General features: G+C 40.3%; 9 protein-coding genes across 13 annotated transcripts; 3 read left to right on the forward strand and 6 right to left on the reverse strand.

The window, feature by feature from the left end:
* The first annotated feature begins 472 nt into the window (after positions 1 to 472).
* LOC135441088 (HIG1 domain family member 2A, mitochondrial) lies at positions 473 to 1145 on the forward strand. Of its 2 annotated transcripts, XM_064700550.1 has the most exons (3): positions 473 to 585; positions 649 to 818; positions 905 to 1145. In XM_064700550.1, the coding sequence occupies exons 2-3, from the start codon at positions 674 to 676 to the stop codon at positions 1066 to 1068; spliced, it is 309 nt and encodes a 102-aa protein (XP_064556620.1). In that variant the 5' UTR covers positions 473 to 585; positions 649 to 673; the 3' UTR covers positions 1069 to 1145. The 2 variants fall into 2 exon arrangements, with proteins under 2 accessions (XP_064556620.1, XP_064556619.1); XM_064700549.1 differs by lacking the exon at positions 473 to 585 and having other exon boundaries at positions 594 to 818.
* Positions 1146 to 1481: 336 nt separating this feature from the next.
* Positions 1482 to 3910, forward strand: LOC135441087 (uncharacterized). Of its 2 annotated transcripts, none has more exons than XM_064700548.1 (4): positions 1482 to 1557; positions 2723 to 3062; positions 3145 to 3457; positions 3519 to 3910. In XM_064700548.1, the coding sequence occupies exons 2-4, from the start codon at positions 2728 to 2730 to the stop codon at positions 3840 to 3842; spliced, it is 972 nt and encodes a 323-aa protein (XP_064556618.1). In that variant the 5' UTR covers positions 1482 to 1557; positions 2723 to 2727; the 3' UTR covers positions 3843 to 3910. The 2 variants fall into 2 exon arrangements, with proteins under 2 accessions (XP_064556618.1, XP_064556617.1); XM_064700547.1 differs by lacking the exon at positions 1482 to 1557 and adding an exon at positions 2062 to 2116.
* A 591-nt stretch (positions 3911 to 4501) lies between these two features.
* On the reverse strand, positions 4502 to 6810 carry CalpC (calpain-C). The gene is made up of 2 exons (XM_064700551.1): positions 5916 to 6810; positions 4502 to 5857 (listed from the first exon to the last, which is right to left on the reverse strand). Exons 1-2 carry the CDS (start codon positions 6614 to 6616, stop codon positions 4558 to 4560), a joined length of 2001 nt encoding a protein of 666 aa, XP_064556621.1. The 5' UTR covers positions 6617 to 6810; the 3' UTR covers positions 4502 to 4557.
* A 165-nt stretch (positions 6811 to 6975) lies between these two features.
* On the reverse strand, positions 6976 to 8553 carry LOC135441120 (XK-related protein 6). The gene is made up of 5 exons (XM_064700593.1): positions 8087 to 8553; positions 7865 to 8020; positions 7666 to 7796; positions 7435 to 7587; positions 6976 to 7380 (listed from the first exon to the last, which is right to left on the reverse strand). Exons 1-5 carry the CDS (start codon positions 8299 to 8301, stop codon positions 6992 to 6994), a joined length of 1044 nt encoding a protein of 347 aa, XP_064556663.1. The 5' UTR covers positions 8302 to 8553; the 3' UTR covers positions 6976 to 6991.
* A 145-nt stretch (positions 8554 to 8698) lies between these two features.
* On the reverse strand, positions 8699 to 10397 carry LOC135441122 (27 kDa hemolymph protein). 2 transcript variants are annotated; one of them, XM_064700595.1, is made up of 2 exons: positions 10255 to 10397; positions 8699 to 10186 (listed from the first exon to the last, which is right to left on the reverse strand). In XM_064700595.1, the coding sequence occupies exon 2, from the start codon at positions 10078 to 10080 to the stop codon at positions 9178 to 9180; it is 903 nt and encodes a 300-aa protein (XP_064556665.1). In that variant the 5' UTR covers positions 10081 to 10186; positions 10255 to 10397; the 3' UTR covers positions 8699 to 9177. The 2 variants fall into 2 exon arrangements, with proteins under 2 accessions (XP_064556665.1, XP_064556666.1); XM_064700596.1 differs by having other exon boundaries at positions 10261 to 10326.
* A 325-nt stretch (positions 10398 to 10722) lies between these two features.
* LOC135441119 (uncharacterized) lies at positions 10723 to 13143 on the forward strand. The gene is made up of 3 exons (XM_064700592.1): positions 10723 to 10942; positions 11008 to 11775; positions 11837 to 13143. The coding sequence occupies exons 1-3, from the start codon at positions 10793 to 10795 to the stop codon at positions 12869 to 12871; spliced, it is 1953 nt and encodes a 650-aa protein (XP_064556662.1). The 5' UTR covers positions 10723 to 10792; the 3' UTR covers positions 12872 to 13143.
* Positions 13122 to 14541, reverse strand: Had1 (beta Hydroxy acid dehydrogenase 1). The gene is made up of 3 exons (XM_064700594.1): positions 14338 to 14541; positions 13901 to 14279; positions 13122 to 13704 (listed from the first exon to the last, which is right to left on the reverse strand). Exons 1-3 carry the CDS (start codon positions 14379 to 14381, stop codon positions 13171 to 13173), a joined length of 957 nt encoding a protein of 318 aa, XP_064556664.1. The 5' UTR covers positions 14382 to 14541; the 3' UTR covers positions 13122 to 13170.
* A 930-nt stretch (positions 14542 to 15471) lies between these two features.
* LOC135441199 (IWS1-like protein) lies at positions 15472 to 18945 on the reverse strand. 2 transcript variants are annotated; one of them, XM_064700721.1, is made up of 7 exons: positions 18766 to 18945; positions 17535 to 18698; positions 17289 to 17457; positions 16854 to 17217; positions 16334 to 16738; positions 15999 to 16267; positions 15472 to 15938 (listed from the first exon to the last, which is right to left on the reverse strand). In XM_064700721.1, exons 1-6 carry the CDS (start codon positions 18785 to 18787, stop codon positions 16145 to 16147), a joined length of 2247 nt encoding a protein of 748 aa, XP_064556791.1. In that variant the 5' UTR covers positions 18788 to 18945; the 3' UTR covers positions 15472 to 15938; positions 15999 to 16144. The 2 variants fall into 2 exon arrangements, with proteins under 2 accessions (XP_064556791.1, XP_064556792.1); XM_064700722.1 differs by having other exon boundaries at positions 15995 to 16267.
* Positions 18946 to 19246: 301 nt separating this feature from the next.
* SelG (Selenoprotein G) lies at positions 19247 to 20260 on the reverse strand. The gene is made up of 3 exons (XM_064700723.1): positions 20106 to 20260; positions 19958 to 20042; positions 19247 to 19895 (listed from the first exon to the last, which is right to left on the reverse strand). The coding sequence occupies exons 1-3, from the start codon at positions 20122 to 20124 to the stop codon at positions 19676 to 19678; spliced, it is 324 nt and encodes a 107-aa protein (XP_064556793.1). The 5' UTR covers positions 20125 to 20260; the 3' UTR covers positions 19247 to 19675.
* Positions 20261 to 20266: the final 6 nt, after the last annotated feature.

A 20266-nucleotide genomic window follows, 5' to 3' on the forward strand; every position in this document is an offset into this window, starting at 1 on the left:
ACCCCTTGGTTTACCCATATTATAAATTAAAATTCAAAAATAAATGAATGTAGGTAGTAAATAATTTAATTTATTGCAATTCTGCATTTAAATTTATTTGGTTTTGTGCTTAAAAACATAAATAAATGCATTTAAAAGTGACCGATTCCTTTTCCGATACCAAGTACCAAAAATCGACGCTAACTCACCGCCGCTAATTTGACGCACATGTGAATTCAAACCGGTTACCAATGCTAGGGAACAGATTTTGAGACGATGGAAAACGAATAGAACTAATTGAACTTCAAGTTCAAGTTCGTACTTTATGGAACCAAATGGGCATTTATGTAAGGATTGCCAAACACAAAATATTAAAATATAATATATCTTTAGAAAAAAAAGTGAATAAATAAAATGACGAATTGTTTGAAAATTGAATTGACATATTTGAAAAAACCATCAAAATATTTAAAGTCAGATAAGAAATGTTAGTTCAGCAAATATTCTCTTCTCGTATTTAGCGCATACACATCCCTGTTCCATTGCAACGTTCCGCACTGTGACTGTCATCTGTGCGCACGTCTGTAATCATCTGTTTATTTGGATGTGTGTTCCATTCAGTTAATATGAATTGTCGGAATTGCATTTGACATATTGTTTAAATTGCAGAAAAGCTTGTTCAATCTATTGAAAGATGCCCAACAAATCGGAAATACCGTTACCAGCGGAAGACTTGGACTGGATACAGTTACGTCAGGATCTGGGGCCAGTTGTCGAAATTGAAACGACCAAGGAAAGACTTGTACGCAAAATAAAGGAGAACCCTTTGGTGCCAATTGGTAAGCGATATACTAGAATTGTATTAATTTCGTTATGTAAACGTTGCCAATTATCGTTGAAATTTGTTTCTGTTCATTGTACACAGGATGCCTGGCCACAACCGCAGCCCTAACAGCTGGTCTATACAATTTTCGCACCGGCAACCGCAGAATGTCCCAATTTATGATGCGCACCCGCATTGCAGCACAAGGATTCACAGTGCTGGCATTGATCGTTGGCGTCGTTATGACATATGGGGAGAAAAAATAGTATAATTGTGATCAAATATTTACTCATATATTGCAAGTGTATGCAGCATAAATTAAAGGGTTATCACAGAGTTTATACATTTTGCTATTTCCCACACTTTTTTTTTTTGTTTTTGCTTGTTTTCCCAACACTTGTTATTAGCGAGCTGTATGACTCGCCTATTCCCAATTAATGTAATATATTTTAACAAAAATGCGTTATATGTAGTTAATGTTAGATTCGTTACAATCTATGTTTATTAAGTGCCTGTTCTACATAATGAACAGTTGTTTGATACTCAGGGTCAATGTTTCAATAAAAGCGTCTAATATGACTGATTTCTGACAGTCTGATTTCATCACTGATGCCAATAGTATTGATATGAGTATCGAATATTAGCCAAGTTAATTTTTTGGTCTTCGCCCAGGCTAAGGCTTATTCCCCCTTTGGTAACTAGCCATGCGAATCTCTTCAGTGTTTGGATTCGGCTTAAGTTAAGCTTTCTCTAATGTAAGTATTTCCCCAGTCATGCATTCAGGTTTCATTTAACTATTACGTAACGTTATTTGTTAATATTTATTGCCTGTCATTATCAATTATTTTAATGCTTTATCATTTGTTTTTTTCTTTTCGGCTTAGGCTTGGGATCAGAACCCTTAAGCCTGGGATTAGAACCCGCAACTTTGTTGTCCACAATTCATCGCAGTCATGATAACACTTTATTTTAGTTTCACAACCGATTTTACCTTTTTAAAATGTTCGATTTTTCAACAATTTTTCGAACTAACGTAAATTATATTAATAAGCAAAGGAACATGAAATGGTCGCAAAAAAAAAAAAAATGCAAGAAATTTCGTTACATGTCAAATAATGTTGGGGGACAATTTGAATAATCCGAGTATGTGTATTGGCTGGGTGTGGCTTAGCCAGCAGGGGTTACTTCTCTTACCCACATCGAATGGAGATGCGCGCGCATGGGCGCTCTTCGAGTTGGGAATATATGGCAATTGTTTTTACTACTCAGTTCAAGGTAAGATTTCATCGGTACAGGACACGTTATTGGATTAAGGTTTGTCAATGTTTAGAAAGTTGTTTTCTTTTTTTTTATTGCTTGATATTATCAGTTGCATATCCATATATATACATATATATCAGATATATATTCGAGTGTCGAGTGCTCGAAGATTTGCTGCTGCAACGCGCAGTAGAAGTATTTGGGTCGAGCTAAGGGTACACAAAATAGACAAACAAAACATTTTCATAATTAACCATAGATATGTATGTGCATATAATAAAGCTAATAGAACAAGTCTTTTGGCTAATGAAAACAACTTCATTAGTTTGTTTTTTTTTTTAAAGTTTCCTGATAAGCCCGACTAAAATATACCCATTCAAGCTCTTTTCCACACACACACACACACACACAACTGAGCACTCACGCTGCGCAGTTTACGCATTGGTTGTGCTTCTTCTGCCCCCCAGACCCACTTTATAAGAAATGTTTTCTTGAAGAACTCCCGTGTTCATTGCCTGATCTTTGTGAAACTTTCACGACGCTGATATGGCAGCCGTATGTGTTTAAATACAAATGTCCAAGACTATAGCTACAAAAATATATGTATATAATTATACTCATGATGGAAATTTGTCTATGTCTGTTCTCTGTTTCTTTTAGGCAAAATGAATTTCTTACTTGGAAATTGTGTGGGCAGTTGTGACCAGTTGGCTGGTCCGCCGCCAGATTTTATACTCTCCATGCCGCCGCCGCCGCTGCCATCGTTCCTGATATCGAAACCGAAGAGCATTGATATATTGCTGCCATCGAATGAGTCTCAGCCGTGCTTTGCGGCCTTCATGTGTGGCCAAAACCAGCACAATGATAGCGGCAACGAGCTAATGGAGCTGGTGCGCAGCGATGCCAAGAGCTTGGAGAATGTTTGGTTTTTCGTCTCGTCGTGCATTGGCATATTTGTGCTGGCCTGTTTCCTGGCATTGATTGTCATCAGATGCAAAGAGTATGTATTTTAGAGATAGCCTGCAAAACTGATTTCATCATTATTGAATTTCATCATCAATTGCTTTTCAATTTATGCTTAGCACCTTTTTCTCGTATCATGATGCAAATATCAAGCAAACCGCAATCAATGCGCTGGGCGAAGCGACCAAATCGAATGCCTTCACCTCGGGCGGAATACTCTATCCGTGCGCCACAGCCAACAGTCGGGATCTGTTGCAGAGTCAGCTGGTGAATGATAGTCGCCTGCTGTGGGCCACATTAACGCCACACGGCACCCGGCACTTTATAATTGAGAACTCTCAGGATGGGCACTACGAGTCCGTTGATTATCGCGGCAAGGCGCACAATCAGGTGTTCCGCGGCTATGCCAAGCAGTCCCAATCTTTTGTCAAGGTATTCGACAAAATTTGTATTGTAATTTTGTTGGTGTCTAATGCATTTTGGAATATTGCAGTCCTTCGATAACAGTGGCTTTGTTGATTACGACTATGAGGATCCCACACCCCTAATGGACTCCTACCACGATGATATGGACTCGGGCTATCAAGAGCCCCATGAAGTGACCGGCTCGCTGCGGCGCTCCCCATTGCGAGCAGTCGCATCGTCACCCACAGCGCATGATATATCAAATATAATAACAACAACAAATCATAATCCCAACCAACTGGGGCCGAGCATCCATTCTAATCAGGCTGCCAATACGCTCTCCATCAGCCGTAAGACAACGCTGTCGCGGCGCATTAGTGATGCCTCCTCCCACAATGGAACCTCGATGTAATGTTTGGTGTCCGGAGTCGCCTCGCTTAGTGTTACGCGCAATCAAGTTTTTTGTAAATTAAACATGGATTAATTAATAACAGGAACAATTTGTGAGCAGGAGAAAGCTGTAAGATGCGTCGAAATGCCTGTCGTCCATAAATCAACTAATTAAAACTAATTCATACAGTATTTATATACAGAAATGTATGTCGGCCTAGTTTAAGCATCGTACTTAGTAATAAAAACTCGACACGTTCTATAAGCTGCTAAACACAATTATTGAATCGCTAAATAGTTAATAAATATCGAAATATCGCCAGCTGCAACATAATATTATATATTGTATACTTTACAGACGAGTACACACACAACTATCCTATCAAAATACACTTATATATATATATATTAATATTTAATGAATTTAAGTATATAAATATACATATTTTAAACTAATATACGTACAACATTAAGTGAAAATCATGGTTGTTGTTTCCGAATCATTTCTCGTCCTTCAATTTTATTTTACAATGCGCTTTCAACAACTTATGTATGTGCACATACATATTTATATGTATATATACATATATACATATATATATATGCAATTTGTTTGTCCCATTAAAAATAAATAATTATAACGAACAGCATATAAAATTAAAATTTACTTTTTTTTTCGCGAAAAAAAAAAAAAAAAACAATTTATTACACAACGTTACGGTCGAAAATTGCATAGTTCAGCAACTTAATATACTCTTGATCCAATCGTGCAGGTGGACCTCAATGACATTCACCTGATTGTAGTTCTTCATGTGGAACTGGTTGAAGGCCGTCGTCAGTTGCATTACGGCCGAGACAAAGTCGCTGAGGCGCAGTGTGCCATCTTTCCGTATATATCGCTGGATTAGACAGTTCATGATGTCGGTGCTCAGTTGGAATCCGATATCGTAGAGTGCATCACGTAGGCGCTCGGCACGTAAAATGCCGGCTTTCTCTTTTGTATACATTTTGAAAACACCTTGCCATGATTTCAGATTAACCATAAATGTTTTGAACTGTTGGAACGTGATGCGGCCGTTGCCGGTTTTGTCTTGCAGTGCGATCACCTGTCGGCATATATCAATGTTGGCGCATCCTTTGATATAGTCATTTGGTAGGCATGCCTCCAACAATTCATGCAGCTCAAAGCAATTAATTGTCTTATTTTCATCGGCCAACTGCATATAAACGGGTTCATATTGACAAACGCTCTTGATTTTCTGCACATTATCGTCGCTCTTTAGCGATGGGAATGGATCCAGCAATATCATTGTCTGCGTCTCGAGGCATGACAGCCGAAATGCCGACGTGCCCAGTATTCGAACGGTGAACTGTGCCTCCTCGGCGGGCTCATAGGTGGTGGGCATCAACACATAGTGGCCGATATCAAGCTGTGTGTGATAGCTGACATGCCTGGTGTTGCCATAGTCAGAGTTAAGGAAGCTCACTTGATTCTTGAAGAAGTCCTTTTGTAAACATTCGTTTAGGCTATAATCGCGATTCCACATGTACATGGTGAAGCCGATAACTTTCGGCTCGACAGCGGTATGTTGATTTAGGGCTATAACAATATCCTGTTTCTCCTGTATGGATACCAATAATTGTGGATTTATGTGAAAGGATTCATGGTTACGGCAACCGCCGGCAGTTACACCTCGTTTCCACTGTCCTTGATACATTTTCATTTTCCAGTGCAGCGGCCGTCCCTTAAGCATTTGCTCTCCATTCGCCGTATCCGAGTCCAAATAAACGATCTCCAGTGCTGTGAAAGTGTGCACAAAATCATAAAACGAGATCCAAAACTCGCCCAATTCCAATTGGGCCAATAGACGTCCACGTTCCGTCGATGATACACGCTCCCATGTCTTCGATGTGGGCGACCAATCGCCAATAAAATTGGTTTTATCGCCAAAAGGCTTCGACGAGAATGTGTCCTTAATGCGAACCAGCTGCACGGAATCGCCAATAACGGTCTCGACTTTATCCAAACACGAAAGCCTTTAAGTAAATTTCAATAATTATATTTCAGTTTGAAATCGTTTTAGCGCAGACATACCTGTAATTGGCATTCACTAAAATGCCGTTCGGTAGCCTTTCCGTTGTGTTCTTTTTCTGTACTGCCGCATTCTTAACCGCAATGCAGGTGACAATGCACGTTGTGGCCAGATGATCCTTCAGCGTTTGCGGCCTTATGCTGTCCGATATTATGGGCATGCACTTGACAACACCGCCGAGCAGATCGGTTAATCCATCGGAGCGTGTGCCATACTTGAGCGCCTCATAGGAGCCATGCAATTTGGCAATCGCCTTCTCCAATAGCGATGCCCAGAAGCAGTTGGATGACTGCGGCTGCATGAATGCGAGTCGGCCATTGATGGTCGGTAGGCGATCGTCGACAAGCACTTCCACCCATTCGCCACACCACCACAGGCGAAAGCGATAGATGCCCATCGATTTTTCCAGACTCTGATCGGCGGGCACAACGCGATAAAATAGATTTCGCAACGAATATAAAACGCCCAAACATGAAACGAGCCAACGATCACCCATTTTACCAGGTATCACATCGAATTCAGCATTTTCATTTAGAAACGATGCCTGTGGATTATTTAGTTCGGCAATGCGTTTCCATTGGAATGTGAACGGGGGCGTTTGATAATAAAATACGGATGATTGTATCGCTGGGAAATCAGCATCTTCCCATAATATATTTCTTGACCTACAATCACTGATAATGCGCTCATATTTTGATGCCATATTTATTATATATTGTCCATATGTAATTGGTGTTTACATCACAACGATCGGTTGTACGATTAAATTCTGTTTGATAGTCCTATGAAACTTTTTGGTTTTGAAGTGAAAGTTAATTTGTTGCTGATGGCTTGCTTGGTAAGTCACTGCCACCTAGTCTAAGCCATTTCTTTAAGTGTGACCAGCTCTTCATAACGCAAAAACTGCAAATCAAAGCTAACTTTAATCGTCGGCTCAAGCCACGCTTGCGCGCATGCGCTCTCTAAGAGCGAGCGAGAAGGCAACACAATATAGATTATAAAAGAATAAATTATATATATGTAAATAAAAAAAAATACCAATTTGAATTTTATTTTGCACTGTATGCTACATTAATTATTAAAATATAGCAGACGTAATTCCTGGATGGCATTGCAAATAATAGTAAATCATAAGAGCAATGCCCAATATAAAAAACCCATTAATTAATATGGCCAAATAAAAGGGAATCCAAATTATACAAGCAAATAGATTTTGTAAAAAGCACAACGATAAATAAATGATATACTTATACTTTGTTGGTCCATCTGAAACAGGTGTAAATATGAATAGATATACCACTCCAAATGTAAGGCACAATATGTAATTCAATAACTGAGATCTTCCAAACGTCGGGGAGTCCACTACGAAGACTACAGTGCCGCACAGAAATATATGTAGAATGCAAGCCGCAAAAGTTTCCATAGGAAATATACTGGCCATGTATGCAATACAAATGGTGCGGGAAGCTAAATAATAATGTTTGATATAAAATTATTTCATGCAGAATCAGTTCAACTTACCCGTGAAACTGAGTAGAAAACAGAACTGTACGACAAGTCCTTTTGTTTCTATGTCGTATTTGTCTAGCTGAACCAAGCGATTCGATCGGTTATAGGCCAATAAACACCAAGCGATACTTATGAAATATATTAAAAAGGTCACGGCACGTAGATCTGAAAATAAATTGCCTCTGCATTATGAACGTACTAAACATATTTAAATATAAACTCATAGTGCATTATACTTATTACACGTCAAACTTTTGATATATCGCAATACAATAGCAAGCTGCAATACTTTTTGGGGAGCAGATTCTAAAAATGAATCGAAGAGTCGTATGAAACCCACGTTACATTCTTCCTTTAAATATCTGTGATAACATCTAGAGATATATATAAATGGAAACAAATCAAATATAGATTTGTCGACATTCTTTCGTCTTCTTCTTACTCAATCTCAGCAATCTTGTCGCCGCGCTTTTTAGCCTCATTATACTTCAATGCCCAATTCAAGGTAGTTGCTTCTCGAAACAAATACGTGAGTACAAGTTTCCAAAATAGGTCCGCACAGATGACGTTCTTTTTACCTAGGTTAGTAACGATTAGTCTGCAAATTAAAATGGATATACGATAAAACAAAAAGGATAACATATAAAAACAAACATTTGCTTACACATTTGAATAGATTAGCGTCGTTAAAATCATGGGTAATAATATTGATGCAATTGTCCAGTGGCAATAGGTATACGATTCCATTTTCCAATACTCATATGCCAGATACCAGTTCATCAAGATCGTAATGAATCGCATAAATGCCGAAATTGCAGTCATTACAATGCTAAACTTAGTTATCTGGTCAGATAATGCTGCAGTCTCAATATTCTCCATAGTTTGGCAGTAGACGTAGACTGTTTCAATAGCTGAATCTATATATAAGATAACAGTTTCCTATATACTTTTAACACTTCATTTAATAATCATATTTAACACTTTAGAATGTTGTTTATAGTTTGAGCCTAAGCTGAGGCTTGTGCACATACATATGTATGTGGAAGGCAAGCCAGCTGCGCATTAGAGATGGGAGACCTGAGCTAACACGAGCTATTGGAATATCCAACTCGCGCTTACAAAATGGTGCTAATTCTTGCTTAAATAAATACTGACTGCTGTCTAAAATAACGGATTAGGGAAAACGCTGCACATTTATTTTGCATAAATTAGATAAAACTGCTTTCAGCTCTTACTTACACTTTTACTATACTGAAAAAAGAAAAGATTAAAAAAATTAATTGCTACTGTCTTATTTTGATTTATTTATTTTCACATTTTGATACTTTCACGTTTCCGTTGACATTCCATATTTTGATAAACTTTAAACCTGTGCCCTCTATATAAAAGGTTTTCTATATGTATGAGATTTACTTGATTTACATATATAGTAATAGAGAGATGTCTACATTTATATGATATAGGAGATTACAATAAAACACTGTTGTGTAGAGAAAATAACTTATAAGCTGAGAACCGAGAACAAAGATACATAAAGCACGCAAATAATACATATGTATGTATGAACAATGTCCTCAAGTTCATTTGTTCGTTTTCTTTGCTGTAACATTTGCACCTTATCTGATTAGGCAGATTGTAAAAAAAAAATATTCGTGTCTCACAATTAACGCACCCACTTTTTGGCAAGCGATTTCCGCGAAGAATACAAACTTGAACACGGCAAGTTCAATGTTTCGAATCCAAGAACAAAAAAAATTACTTAAAGCAATATATCTTACTAAGTATAAATATCAATAGAGCACACAAGAGGATGCCATTTGTGTGAGTGTTGGTCAGCGCATTTGCGCTTCCAGTTAAGGCCAATTGCTGGTAATTGCGGCACAGAGTTTCGTTTCTTATAAAATTGAACATGGACTCTATTAGATTGGCCGGCGTTATTTTTGAACAGTGCTCCAGGTGACGTACAATGCATATTTCCAAAGTTTTTATATCACTGCACTGTTTCTGGCCCACAACCAATTTGGGTATTGCCTTGATTTTATTACTATCGTGCATATCTGCCTCGTTAAAGTACGTAGAAAAGGTGCTGTTAACGCACTGTTGAATATTGTCCCTTTGTGATTCAAGGCACTCGGGACCTTCTTCCGCAATAAATAAGGCTATTTGGTCACCATCTTTATGGCACACAAAGTTCAACAAACTTTGGATAATACGTTTAATTACGTCCTGGCTTTCCTGCTCCTCCTTGTCCAAGCATGGCAGCAGCTTATTCGTGAACACATCAAAACAGTCTATGGCATTCGTTCGTTTAGCACAATACTTGTTGAACACGACATCCAGTTCTCCTTCGGGACTTGCCTCTTGTATCTCCCGCTGCAGTGTTGTATAATTGACAAGACTATTTACGCATTCGCTAAGCGTTAAAGCACCGGCCTCAATATCATTATATGCCCGGTCGCCAGCTTCTTCGCCGGACACCTCTATGCATTTTTTGCGGAATACTTCTTTGACTTGGCTGTAGCTAAAGTTGGATTTTAACAACTCATCTGGAATTTGGCTTGGCAGATCAAGTTTATCCAAATTTAATTGCGCCTGCGCTTCAAAAATTCCGCATATTATAAGGATTGACCATATCCAGGAAACGGCTGCCAACTTCATTCTGCTATATGATTATTAATTGGGCTTACTCAAACTTAAGTATTTCAAATAAAAAATGTGGTCAAACTATTTTGTTATGATGATCCAAGCAGCATTACCGTAACCCCTTTGAAAAAAGTATTGTTTTAGTAATTAGTTGTAAATTGACATCAATTACATATGTATAATATGTACTTGTACTTTGAAATCCGAACCGTATGTGTGGATTTTTATAATTAATTAGTCATTGTGTTTATGTTACCAGGCCCATCTATGCTTAAGACCGTTTATCGTATATCGGAAATGATGGAATAGAACAAAAAATCTGTTTCTGTTGTTACGATAGCAAAAGAACGTTCAAATGAGCCAATTGGTTGCTTGGCAACCATTTTGTAGAGAAAATTACCTTCGGCATTACCACTTATTTAGCTAAAGGATGGTTGAAGCGTATATGTGTATAATTTTTTGTTTTTTTTTATCATAGCTTATATTTTATAATGGCATCAAATAATATATCCTGAGAATTTAGCATTTAACATGTGCTCACGTACCGGCTTGTGCCACAAAGGCTGTACTCTTTCAGATGTTCGATAAGCATTGCGAGTATCGAATCATTATTTTGTACATATGTACATATGGTTGCACAATTACCATCACTAGAACGAACTAGAAGCGGGAAACTCTGCATTGTTTTAAAAGGCTTCCGCCAGTTTCATTGTAATTGTCTAATAAAATGTGTGATGTTGGAAATCTTATTGATTTAACAGGTTGGGATGAGCCTGTCAAAGATGAAACAGTCATTGAAAATGTTCAAACTGAATCGAATCATTTTAAGGGACCCTATGATCCTTTTGATTCGATGGAAAAAGAAGCCTGCATCAAGGTCTGTTCGCACACACACATAGGCAACACATGAACCCTTTGTTTTAATGACTTACCTCTACACAGGGCGAAAATTTTAAAAATGATATGGAAAGAACACAAACTGCGGTAGACATCAATTTGCATGAAAACGAAGATCATGACCTAATCAATGAGACACCACCCGTTGCCATGGAGTTTACACAGAAAAATGGAGATGCGAACAAAAATGCATCGACTAGCAGCGAGTCGCGGCATCGAACTCTACAACAGCTGGCCAAGCTGAATGCCACAAGGCTATCCAGTCTTAAGACGCCAACGCACAGTCAATTGGCAAATTTTTCTTCAAATGTAATTGGCTCCTGTTTTGAGAGCTCGTTTCTCAGCGAGAATCTGCAAATGCTTGCGGCAGAATCGCCCGTTAAGCTGATAGAAGATGAGCCAAATCCAATCCCAGACACTAGTCCAGTTACCCCGCTGAGTGACGATGCCTGCTCCAACACAGAATTCGAGGCACGCTTAAAGATGATGCGAATTGCTATATTGGACTCCCCAGCTAAATCCGATCCACCTGCAGCTGTTCTTAGCGAACAGAATCCAATGACAATGACTACACCAACAACTAGTGTGGCCACAAATGCGGCAGACGTGGGGAAGCTCTTGCAAGACTTGAAGTGTTTAATTTGTGAGCACGTTGACATATCCAAAAGGGAGCAATTCGATAAGCTCCTTGAATCGATCAGTGCCGCTGTCCACTGCAGTACCCCAACTGCAGAGGATACTAGTCGGATGGGAAAGGAGTCACCGCACGTGTACACACGCCAAGCAACATTCGATCTGGACCTTGAGCTACAGGTTAGTTTCAACTGCGCACAATCCAAAAGAAATAAGTATATATATTTGATCTTTTTTGTAGAAAGGGAAAGCAGAGTCTGCAGATATTGTTAAGGCGTTTAACGGAAACATACAGGAATTTCCAGATGCAATGACATGCTCTTCGGCTACATATGATGCTGAATCACTTGACAAGCCAGCAAGTCCGTCTACAGAAAGTGAATATCAAAAATTAACTCCCGACATAACGCATAAAAAGCCAGATTCGTATGTGACTGAGGTTGTTAACGATAATTTAGCACTACAAATAAACGAACTTTTGGAGCGGCACAACCTAACCAAGCTGCAGAACAATGATAGCGACCAACATCAACGCGAATCGGAGCACAGCCAAACTGTAATATTGGTTGTAAACTCAGCGGGCGTTAATCAATTACCCAACTGCATAGTGCATCCAAGCACAACCAGAGCAGTACAATCAATTGCAACTAATAACCAGGAGAATACGTTGCGACGACGATCATCATCCCTGTCAATTCACGATAAGTCCAAGCAAGATCGGCCGAAATCACTAGTGAAACAATCTTCGGGTGACAGCCACAGTCCCTACGTGCCTTTGAAGGAGCTGTCAAACGTGGGTGAGAAAATGAATGCAATGGCATCCCTCAGACAACGTCGCAATTCGTTTTCCATTGGTTCGACAGCTGGTAAAACGAGCGCATCTGCTGCAGCATTGTCTGCTGCCGCCCAGGGCAGAACCCATTTGGCTGGAGGCCGCACAAAAGTCACAGCCATAAATGAATCACAGATTAAACCCTGTGCATCGACTAAAGCAAATATACCCATCAAACGTGTAGTGCCCATGGTGAAGCCATCGTTAGCGTCCACAGAGGTCACATATTTGAATTCAACGACGGCACGTTGCAACGGACAAGACACGCCCATTACGGCAAAAGGCAAGATGGCCAGCAAATTGTTTTGTACAAGCACACCCATGCCGCAGATGCGTTCATTTCAGCGCAGATCCCTGAAGCCAGTGAGCAGCTATTCCAACTCCTCGTGCGCGTCCACGCCCAGCTTGCGACCTGCAAGTTACACCAAGAAAGCTGCACAATGAATGCCAGCCAATATGTGATGTTTCCAATTAAAATAATTAAAATTCGCTTGGAAGTACTTAAAAATTAAATATAAGAAGCCGTCCGCGTTTGATTCTTTGACGTCCCCTGTAAGCTTAAGTGAACTGATACCGAGAAGAAAAAAAAAACATTAAGTTTTCCAGTTTAAGCCTTGTACTTAATTCTCTAAATTTACAAAACAACTTTCCTGCATATTTATAAGCCGACCTAATAAAGAATTCACATAAATGCTTGTCTGTTGCTGTAAACTGAATTGAACAGCTTTAATTTGTGATAATATTTATTTGTTATTGAGCTTATTCTTCAACAAGCTCAGGTGAGTCAGACAGTTGTCACGGTACGTTCGGCGTTCCACCAGCTTGTCCAGCGGCACCATTTCATTCAGCTGCTCGGCAATATCCTCGGCAGTGGGTCCTTCCATTTTGGGTGTAGGGCCCATGGTCTCGCTGACCGCATAGATAGTTTTCGAGTAGCGCTCAAAGTAGTTGGCCATGCCCTCGGCATTCAGATGCGCCGTCTCCAGTGGCCCCAGGAAGGCATAACGCATGCCCAGGCCGTCGCTCATAACGCTATCAATGTCCTTGACGTTGAGTATGCCCGCCTCGACCAGACGCCAGGTTTCGTTCAGAATGGCATATTGAATGCGATTGAGGGCAAAGCCCTCAATCTCACGCGACAGCGTAACGGGTTTCTGACCAATTTCGTCCATTAGGGCGCGCGTCTTCTGCACGACCTCTGGCTTCGTCCAGGGCGCTGGCACTATTTCCACCAGCGGCACATAGTAGGGCGGATTAACGGGATGGGAGACAACAGTCTAAAAGCGCAAAAGGTCATAAATCAATCTTGGTGCTAAGTACAAGATTAGATGCTAATAGCACTGGGACAAATGACAGGTCCAGATAATGTCGCTCGACATGCTGATATGTATATGCACACACACACTCACACACACACATACATACAAAGAATTTTATAAATTTTCCATGGCCCCAAAAGTGTTCGAAACTCACGTTATGTTTGTGCATTAGGTTCGCGGTAAAGAGGGAGGGCAGGAACGTGCTCGTGGAACTTGAAAGGATGGTGTTGCTATCGACAACATCGTCGAGTTTCTTGAACAGCTCCTGCTTCCACTCCAGCTTCTCTGGTATGCACTCCTGTATAAAGATGGCACCCTTGGCCAGTTGCTTGATATCGTTGGTGCCCGAAATGCAGCTAAATTGTTGCGCCGCATTCAGTTTGCCGCGCAGCAAGCCCTTGCCCTCCAGTTCGACCAATTCCTTCTGCGTTGCCTTCAATGCGCCCTGCACCTGCTCGGGCAGGATGTCGTAGAGCACCACCTGGTAGCCAACCGAGGCGAACAGCATGGACCAAGAGCGTCCGATGAGACCGCTGTCAATGCACATGTAATGTAATTATGTATGCATGCATGGATCTGGGCATATCCTACCTGCCGACAATGCCGATTTTAGCGTTTTTTTTCAATTCAGACATGTTTCGTTTTGATTTGATTGCGTCTTTTTTTTACTACAATGCGAACCGAAAGAACTCGACTACCACATTAGGCGGAGCACTTGATGCGTTTGAACACTTATATGTAGAGCGCAACCGGTTTAATACTTATTAAGCGATAACAACAAAAGGTGAACGCGACCTACATATGTACACAAAGTGTGATGTATGCGGGGTGTTGCTGATTTCAGTACAGATAATGGCTACCAACAATTCAGCTAGTTTTTATTGCCGCAGCAGCAGCGAGGAGTAAATCAAAGCGGAGAGCCCGCTGGAAAATTTACCGCAACAAAATCCTAAAAATAGAATGCCAAAAACAATATTTAACATGAATATACATACATATACATAGAAAAACCAACCGGTCTCAATTTGAATGTAGTGGAATAACAGTTATTTACATATGCATGTGCATAATCGTGAATCTCGTTCTCATCTAATTCGCAACTGGGGGCTTTTATTTTAATTCTTATTTTTGTCAAAATGCCCTTAATTTGACATTTAATATTAATTCTCTTTTCAAATTGTTTACCAACTGGAAGTATCTATGCGATTCGCTATTCACACACATTTATAGCAAGTGTATAACTACCGTCAGAGATAAAAATGAGTGTTTGAATTATCAAATGAAGACCTACATACATATGTACATACATATAGACAAATCCATATTTACTTAGCATATGGACAATATATTTGCAGAGCACTAGATATTACCTACCTTAGTTAAATGTATCCAGCAATAATAAGTAGACATTTCATAACTATATTTAAGATTTGTCGTATAAGGCACACGAAGGGCAAGGTAGACGGAAGCATTTCCTATCCCATAAACTATATATATATATATTCCTGACCAGGACGACGAGCTGATACGATTAAGCTATGTCCATCTGTAGCAACTCGTCGAGCTCGGAAACAAAACGAGCTAGAGGCTTGGAAGTTGAGATATATATTATATATACGCAGAATAGGTTTATAAATTTTTGATTTTTTTTTTTTAATGTTCTCAATATCTATATGTGGTTCCTTGTTAAGAGATATTCATGAAAGAAAGGAAAATAGCGTTAAATTGCAAATGATAAAGAGGAGTATGAGATGGCAGTTCTCAATTATCGTATTTATTAACTCGGGTTCTAATAAGCATCTTAATTGTATATATCAATTGCGTCGGATCAGTTATTTTGGAACAATATATTGCTTATTATGCCCTATCTTCATTCTCCTCGGCTTGATGGATGATATCTCGCATTTCGGGCCGCCACTCTTAAGCGCGTTGGCATCTAAAACATTTTAACTCAATTTTATTCAAGTTAACACTATGAGGTCTACGCCGAAGAGTTTGTAGAATATATATATATATATATATATAAGTTTGTATGTCGTAAGTAGATTAAACTTGCATGTGACATTGAAAAAGCGTATCACAGGACATCGGCGACTTAAGTATTGTGTGCGGAGAGCATTTCCATTTGCATCTGTGGTGCTTGAGGAACTCAATTATTTACTTAAGCCGGCCAGCAATTGTCGAATATAAGTCTGAAAGATACAAATGACTTGAGTTTATGTTCACTTTAAGATGCCTTTATACATACATACATCTACAGAAAGGCGATAAGTATTATATATGGATGCATATATATATATAATACTATACTATATATATATACTATATATATATTTCGTTTTGTTCAGTTGATTTGAATGCTGTATATAAAATGTATGTAGCTAGTGGTATCCTATCCTTAAAGCGCCATTTTGCGACCCTCTATAGATATTTCGACGGCACGACGGCTCTCCTTCGAGCGCTTCGAATCCAAGAAGCGTTTCATATGCTTTTCATAGCGGTTGGGCTTTCGCTTTGAGGACTACACGATTTTAAAAGGGTAAAATATTAATCGATGGATATGGGAAATAGTATGTCAGCGTCTTACCGAAACTTCGCCTTCTACGGTTGACTTTGGGCGAATAACATAATCTTTATTGGAAGGCATTGGTACACGGGCGCGGGCCACCCAGCCGGGATCTCCAGGACGAAGCAATTTATCCTCACTCGAGAATGTTTGATTTAACGATGGTGGATTGCTGCTTGATGCGGGCTCTGGATCTGGGCTCTTATGGCGATTGCGGGACATTTGCGCTAGATCACGCTCTTGACGTTCCTCTTTGCTCATGGCTGAGAAATCACAGCTTAAATTAAATATGGGCCGTGCCCACTCGGATATCAAGCGTCCCGCACGATCGCGATTTGTCTTTGTCTCTTGTGGATGCTTGTACAAGTACATAACAGCTTTTCCGATTCCAGACTGCTTTAAATAGGACTTATCTATGGTCGGGAACTACCGAAGGAATAAGAGAGAGACAACAACAAAAAGAGTTAGAGGGATAGTGAACGGAAGGGAAAGAAATAGTTATATAAATCTGTCGGCAAGCTTTGTTAATGGCTATATTTACATCGGATAGCAGCCTTAGAATGCTCTCCCGTATTTGTAGACAAGGCAGGCTTTTATTTGGCAATGGGGCTAACCAATCTGTAAGTACGTTGAGTATATTGTGCTCCAAAAAGGCCAATTGTAGATCCTTTTTAATCAGCTGCGACATCACTTGTTTGAGCATTGAAATTTTCTTTGTTGCCGGCTTGCCAACCAGATTCAGCTGCCGATCATCGTCGGATGCATTCTTCATATTTATAATCAATTGATCGATTAGATCGTCATTGTCATTTATCATATCGATATCTCTCTTGCGGCGACGCACGCGTTTCTCTTCCTTCTTACGCAGCAGCATTGCATCGAAGTCAGATATAAAGTTGCTGTTCCTAAAGAAATTATAAGAACATTATATACAAAAATAACTGTGTAATTGCTAATGGTAATTATGGCCACTTACTCTGGTTCGTTTGAAATGGGCGTGTTTTCATCATCTGAACTTTCGACAATTTTTTCCTTTGCTTTTTCCGCATCGTCGCCTTCGGCGGCCGGCTTATCCGTATTCTCTTCATCCTCGTTATCTGTGTCTGTGATTTTAACACGTTTTTTCTGTAGCTTTGGTGTGTCATCTACGGTGGGGGAAACAAAATATATATATATGTGTGTATATATTCCTGAGATATATATATATATATATATAACTTACCTTCCGAGTCACTCGCTGCAGCTCGTTTGCGATTCAGTGCATCTTGTGAGGTAACAGACTCGGCAATACTGTTTGAGCGCGATCGGGACTTCTTTTTCGATTTACCAGGACTGTGTGTGGAGCCAGCGCTGTTGGAGCGGCTGCGAGAGTGCACTGAGGCGGCACGGGAGGCCCTGGAGCCACTACGTGATCGTCTAGAACCACTACGAGAACGCGATCCACTTCGTGAGCGTCTAGAGCCAGAACCGCTACGAGAACGCCTTGACCCGCTACGGGAGCGTCTTGAACCACTGCGCGAGCGTCTTGATCCACTACGGGAACGACCTCCTGATCCGCTCCGTGATCGTCTGGACCCAGATCCACTGCGTGATCGTCTGGACCCAGATCCACTACGTGATCGCCTGGATCCACTTCGGGAACGCCTGGAGCCGCTGCGCGAGCGTTTGGATCCAGATCCACTACGAGAGCGTCTAGATCCACTTCGGGAACGTCCGCCCGATCCACTACGCGAGCGCCTAGAGCCACTTCGAGAGCGCCTCGATCCACTACGTGAACGCCTAGATCCACTACGTGAGCGCACAGATCCACTTCGCGAGCGCTTAGATCCAGATCCACTACGGGAGCGTCTGGATCCGCTACGAGAACGTTTGGATCCGCTACGGGAACGTCTTGAACCACTGCGTGAGCGTCTGGATCCACTACGAGAGCGGGAGCGTCCACCTGATCCGCTACGAGATCGTTTTGATCCACTTCGTGAACGTCTAGAGCCACTGCGGGAGCGTGTGCCACTTCGCGAACGTGCAGATCCACTGCGCGAACGCCTGGATCCAGACCCACTGCGGGAGCGTCGGGACCCACTTCGTGAACGTTGGCCAGATCCACTACGCGACCGTCTGGACCCAGAACGACTACGAGAGCGTCGCGAGCTATCAACAACACTGCCGCTACGGCTACGCGATTTTCGTGTTGCGCTAGGCGAACGACTGCTTGTGCGCGGAGATCTAGGTTTTTCTTCTACTGGTTCGCTAGGAGGCACGATGGCCGATTCCTCCACAATGCATGTTGAATCAACTTCATTGTCTTGAATAGTTTTCGAATCTGGCTCCGAGGTCGGCACCGCGTCCATTATTTTGTCACCATCCGGTTCCTTGTTGAACGCTTCGCCTAGAAAACAAAATGTGAGCGCATAAGCACGCTAACGCTAAGGAATTTTTCCGTTTTTGTGTAATACCTTTTTCAGCCTCCATATCCATATTTTGAGCAGTTAGAAAGCTCGGCTCATGTGATATTTAACAATTTGGCTCGTTTTTGTTAAACGCTGTTGCTGAGGTCCGAAAATATTACTAAGAACGCTTTTTAATTCTCCAAAAAATTACGAGCATACACACGCACTCGTATGTATGTATGTTGTACAATACGATTGACTCGCTGTAGCAGATAACTAACGAAACAAATGAAAATGAAACGTCAAATGTTCGATATATTTTAATTTACACATGTGGCTGGAACTAGAAAACAGTTCGATTTTTTTTAGCTGAACTAGTTCTGGTTCATAAATTCTATATTTATTTGAAAGTATTAAATTTACTTTTAATAAAGATTCTGTTGGACTGTTGTTGTATTGTATTCAACAGAATGCAAATTTTTTTTGCACAAACATCTGTATTCTAGTTGCAGATTTTTTATAAATAATGAAAGAGAAAACAATAATATTAATTATCGAACACCTTATTAAAAATATAAAATGTATTATTTTTGGATACATTTACAATTTTAATTACATTTCAGTTAGTGTTAATGTAATGTAAAGTATATTATGTAGCCCAATAAATTCCAGAGAATTTAATGTTGCGTTGAATATTAGAGAACGGTTTTGTAAGAAAAAAATTACTTAATGCTAAAATCGAGCTAATTTATATTCGTATTATTTGTAAAACGTAGCCAAAAGAGAACAAGCTTCAAATCAGCATAAACCCATTCAGCAACATTCCACTCAGCTTTGAGTTTATGAATGCTGCGTCATATGCGCAAAAAATCTTGCGAGATCTAATACCGATATGGAGTATTTATGAATGTTTTTTGACTACGCTGTAGTTCAGCGACGACCGAGCGTTTTAGACTCGTGGACGCCGCTGCTATCCTCATCCACCGCCCATGGAGCATGAACTACAATTAATAGTTGGTTGTATGCGTCCAATGCGTCGGTTGGGCCTTAGACCTCCGTTACCTCCACCTCCGGAGCCGCCGCCCCCACCACCACCGCCTCCTCCTCCACCGCCACCACCCCAACCAGTGCTACGACGTTCGTTGCTGCGGTTATTTCCATTACCACCGTTAAAAGGTGCCAATAGGGTCTGGAAGCTATAAGAAAATAAAAATATATTAATATAAAAAGGTTTCTTAATATCAACAATTATACTTACAATTGCAGTATCAGATACCAAAGTCCTATAAATATCTCGACAACACGTTGGAAGTCCCAAGGACGCTTCTCCCAGACGCGACCACCTAATAAAAAGCAATTGCTTCAATAATAATCCAAAGCAACTGTCTGGTTTCGGGAATACTCACTGCGGTCAATATAAACCATGTTGCGATCGTGTACACATGCAAAAGTGTGTGTTTGGCAGTTTATTTATTATATATACAACTAACAATTTTGTTGACCATGACGTGTCTATAGATTGTGATGAAGTCACGATAGCATCGTATTCCCTATATATGATATATCG

This window comes from Drosophila montana, unplaced genomic scaffold, assembly GCF_035044405.1.
Source record: "Drosophila montana isolate Dmon_TW-CO22-7 unplaced genomic scaffold, ASM3504440v1 contig_1853_1, whole genome shotgun sequence".
NCBI classification, from domain to species: Eukaryota; Metazoa; Arthropoda; class Insecta; order Diptera; family Drosophilidae; genus Drosophila; species Drosophila montana.

Excerpts from the sequence above, each read along its gene's own strand:
- LOC135441088 (XM_064700550.1), top strand. The coding sequence starts at position 674 with ATGCCCAACAAATCGGAAATACCGTTACCAGCGGAAGACTTGGACTGG. Across the intron at positions 819-904 it reads GAACCCTTTGGTGCCAATTG|GATGCCTGGCCACAACCGCA; the intron begins GTAAGCGATATA and ends CATTGTACACAG.
- LOC135441087 (XM_064700548.1), top strand. The coding sequence starts at position 2,728 with ATGAATTTCTTACTTGGAAATTGTGTGGGCAGTTGTGACCAGTTGGCT. Across the intron at positions 3,063-3,144 it reads ATTGTCATCAGATGCAAAGA|CACCTTTTTCTCGTATCATG; the intron begins GTATGTATTTTA and ends ATTTATGCTTAG. Across the intron at positions 3,458-3,518 it reads AGTCCCAATCTTTTGTCAAG|TCCTTCGATAACAGTGGCTT; the intron begins GTATTCGACAAA and ends GGAATATTGCAG.
- CalpC (XM_064700551.1), bottom strand. The coding sequence starts at position 6,616 with ATGGCATCAAAATATGAGCGCATTATCAGTGATTGTAGGTCAAGAAAT. Across the intron at positions 5,858-5,915 it reads TTAGTGAATGCCAATTACAG|GCTTTCGTGTTTGGATAAAG; the intron begins GTATGTCTGCGC and ends ATTTACTTAAAG.
- LOC135441120 (XM_064700593.1), bottom strand. The coding sequence starts at position 8,301 with ATGGAGAATATTGAGACTGCAGCATTATCTGACCAGATAACTAAGTTT. Across the intron at positions 7,797-7,864 it reads GACAAGATTGCTGAGATTGA|ATGTTATCACAGATATTTAA; the intron begins GTAAGAAGAAGA and ends ATATATCTCTAG. Across the intron at positions 7,381-7,434 it reads TTTTCTACTCAGTTTCACGG|CTTCCCGCACCATTTGTATT; the intron begins GTAAGTTGAACT and ends ATTATTATTTAG.
- LOC135441122 (XM_064700595.1), bottom strand. The coding sequence starts at position 10,080 with ATGAAGTTGGCAGCCGTTTCCTGGATATGGTCAATCCTTATAATATGC.
- LOC135441119 (XM_064700592.1), top strand. The coding sequence starts at position 10,793 with ATGTGTGATGTTGGAAATCTTATTGATTTAACAGGTTGGGATGAGCCT. Across the intron at positions 10,943-11,007 it reads AAAAAGAAGCCTGCATCAAG|GGCGAAAATTTTAAAAATGA; the intron begins GTCTGTTCGCAC and ends ACCTCTACACAG. Across the intron at positions 11,776-11,836 it reads ATCTGGACCTTGAGCTACAG|AAAGGGAAAGCAGAGTCTGC; the intron begins GTTAGTTTCAAC and ends TCTTTTTTGTAG.
- Had1 (XM_064700594.1), bottom strand. The coding sequence starts at position 14,381 with ATGTCTGAATTGAAAAAAAACGCTAAAATCGGCATTGTCGGCAG. Across the intron at positions 14,280-14,337 it reads AAAATCGGCATTGTCGGCAG|CGGTCTCATCGGACGCTCTT; the intron begins GTAGGATATGCC and ends GTGCATTGACAG. Across the intron at positions 13,705-13,900 it reads ACCTAATGCACAAACATAAC|ACTGTTGTCTCCCATCCCGT; the intron begins GTGAGTTTCGAA and ends TTGCGCTTTTAG.
- LOC135441199 (XM_064700721.1), bottom strand. The coding sequence starts at position 18,787 with ATGGATATGGAGGCTGAAAAAG. Across the intron at positions 16,739-16,853 it reads TTCTAAGGCTGCTATCCGAT|TTCCCGACCATAGATAAGTC; the intron begins GTAAATATAGCC and ends TTCCTTCGGTAG. Across the intron at positions 16,268-16,333 it reads CCGTAGAAGGCGAAGTTTCG|TCCTCAAAGCGAAAGCCCAA; the intron begins GTAAGACGCTGA and ends AAAATCGTGTAG.
- SelG (XM_064700723.1), bottom strand. Across the intron at positions 19,896-19,957 it reads TGGTATCTGATACTGCAATT|CTTCCAGACCCTATTGGCAC; the intron begins GTAAGTATAATT and ends ATTTTCTTATAG.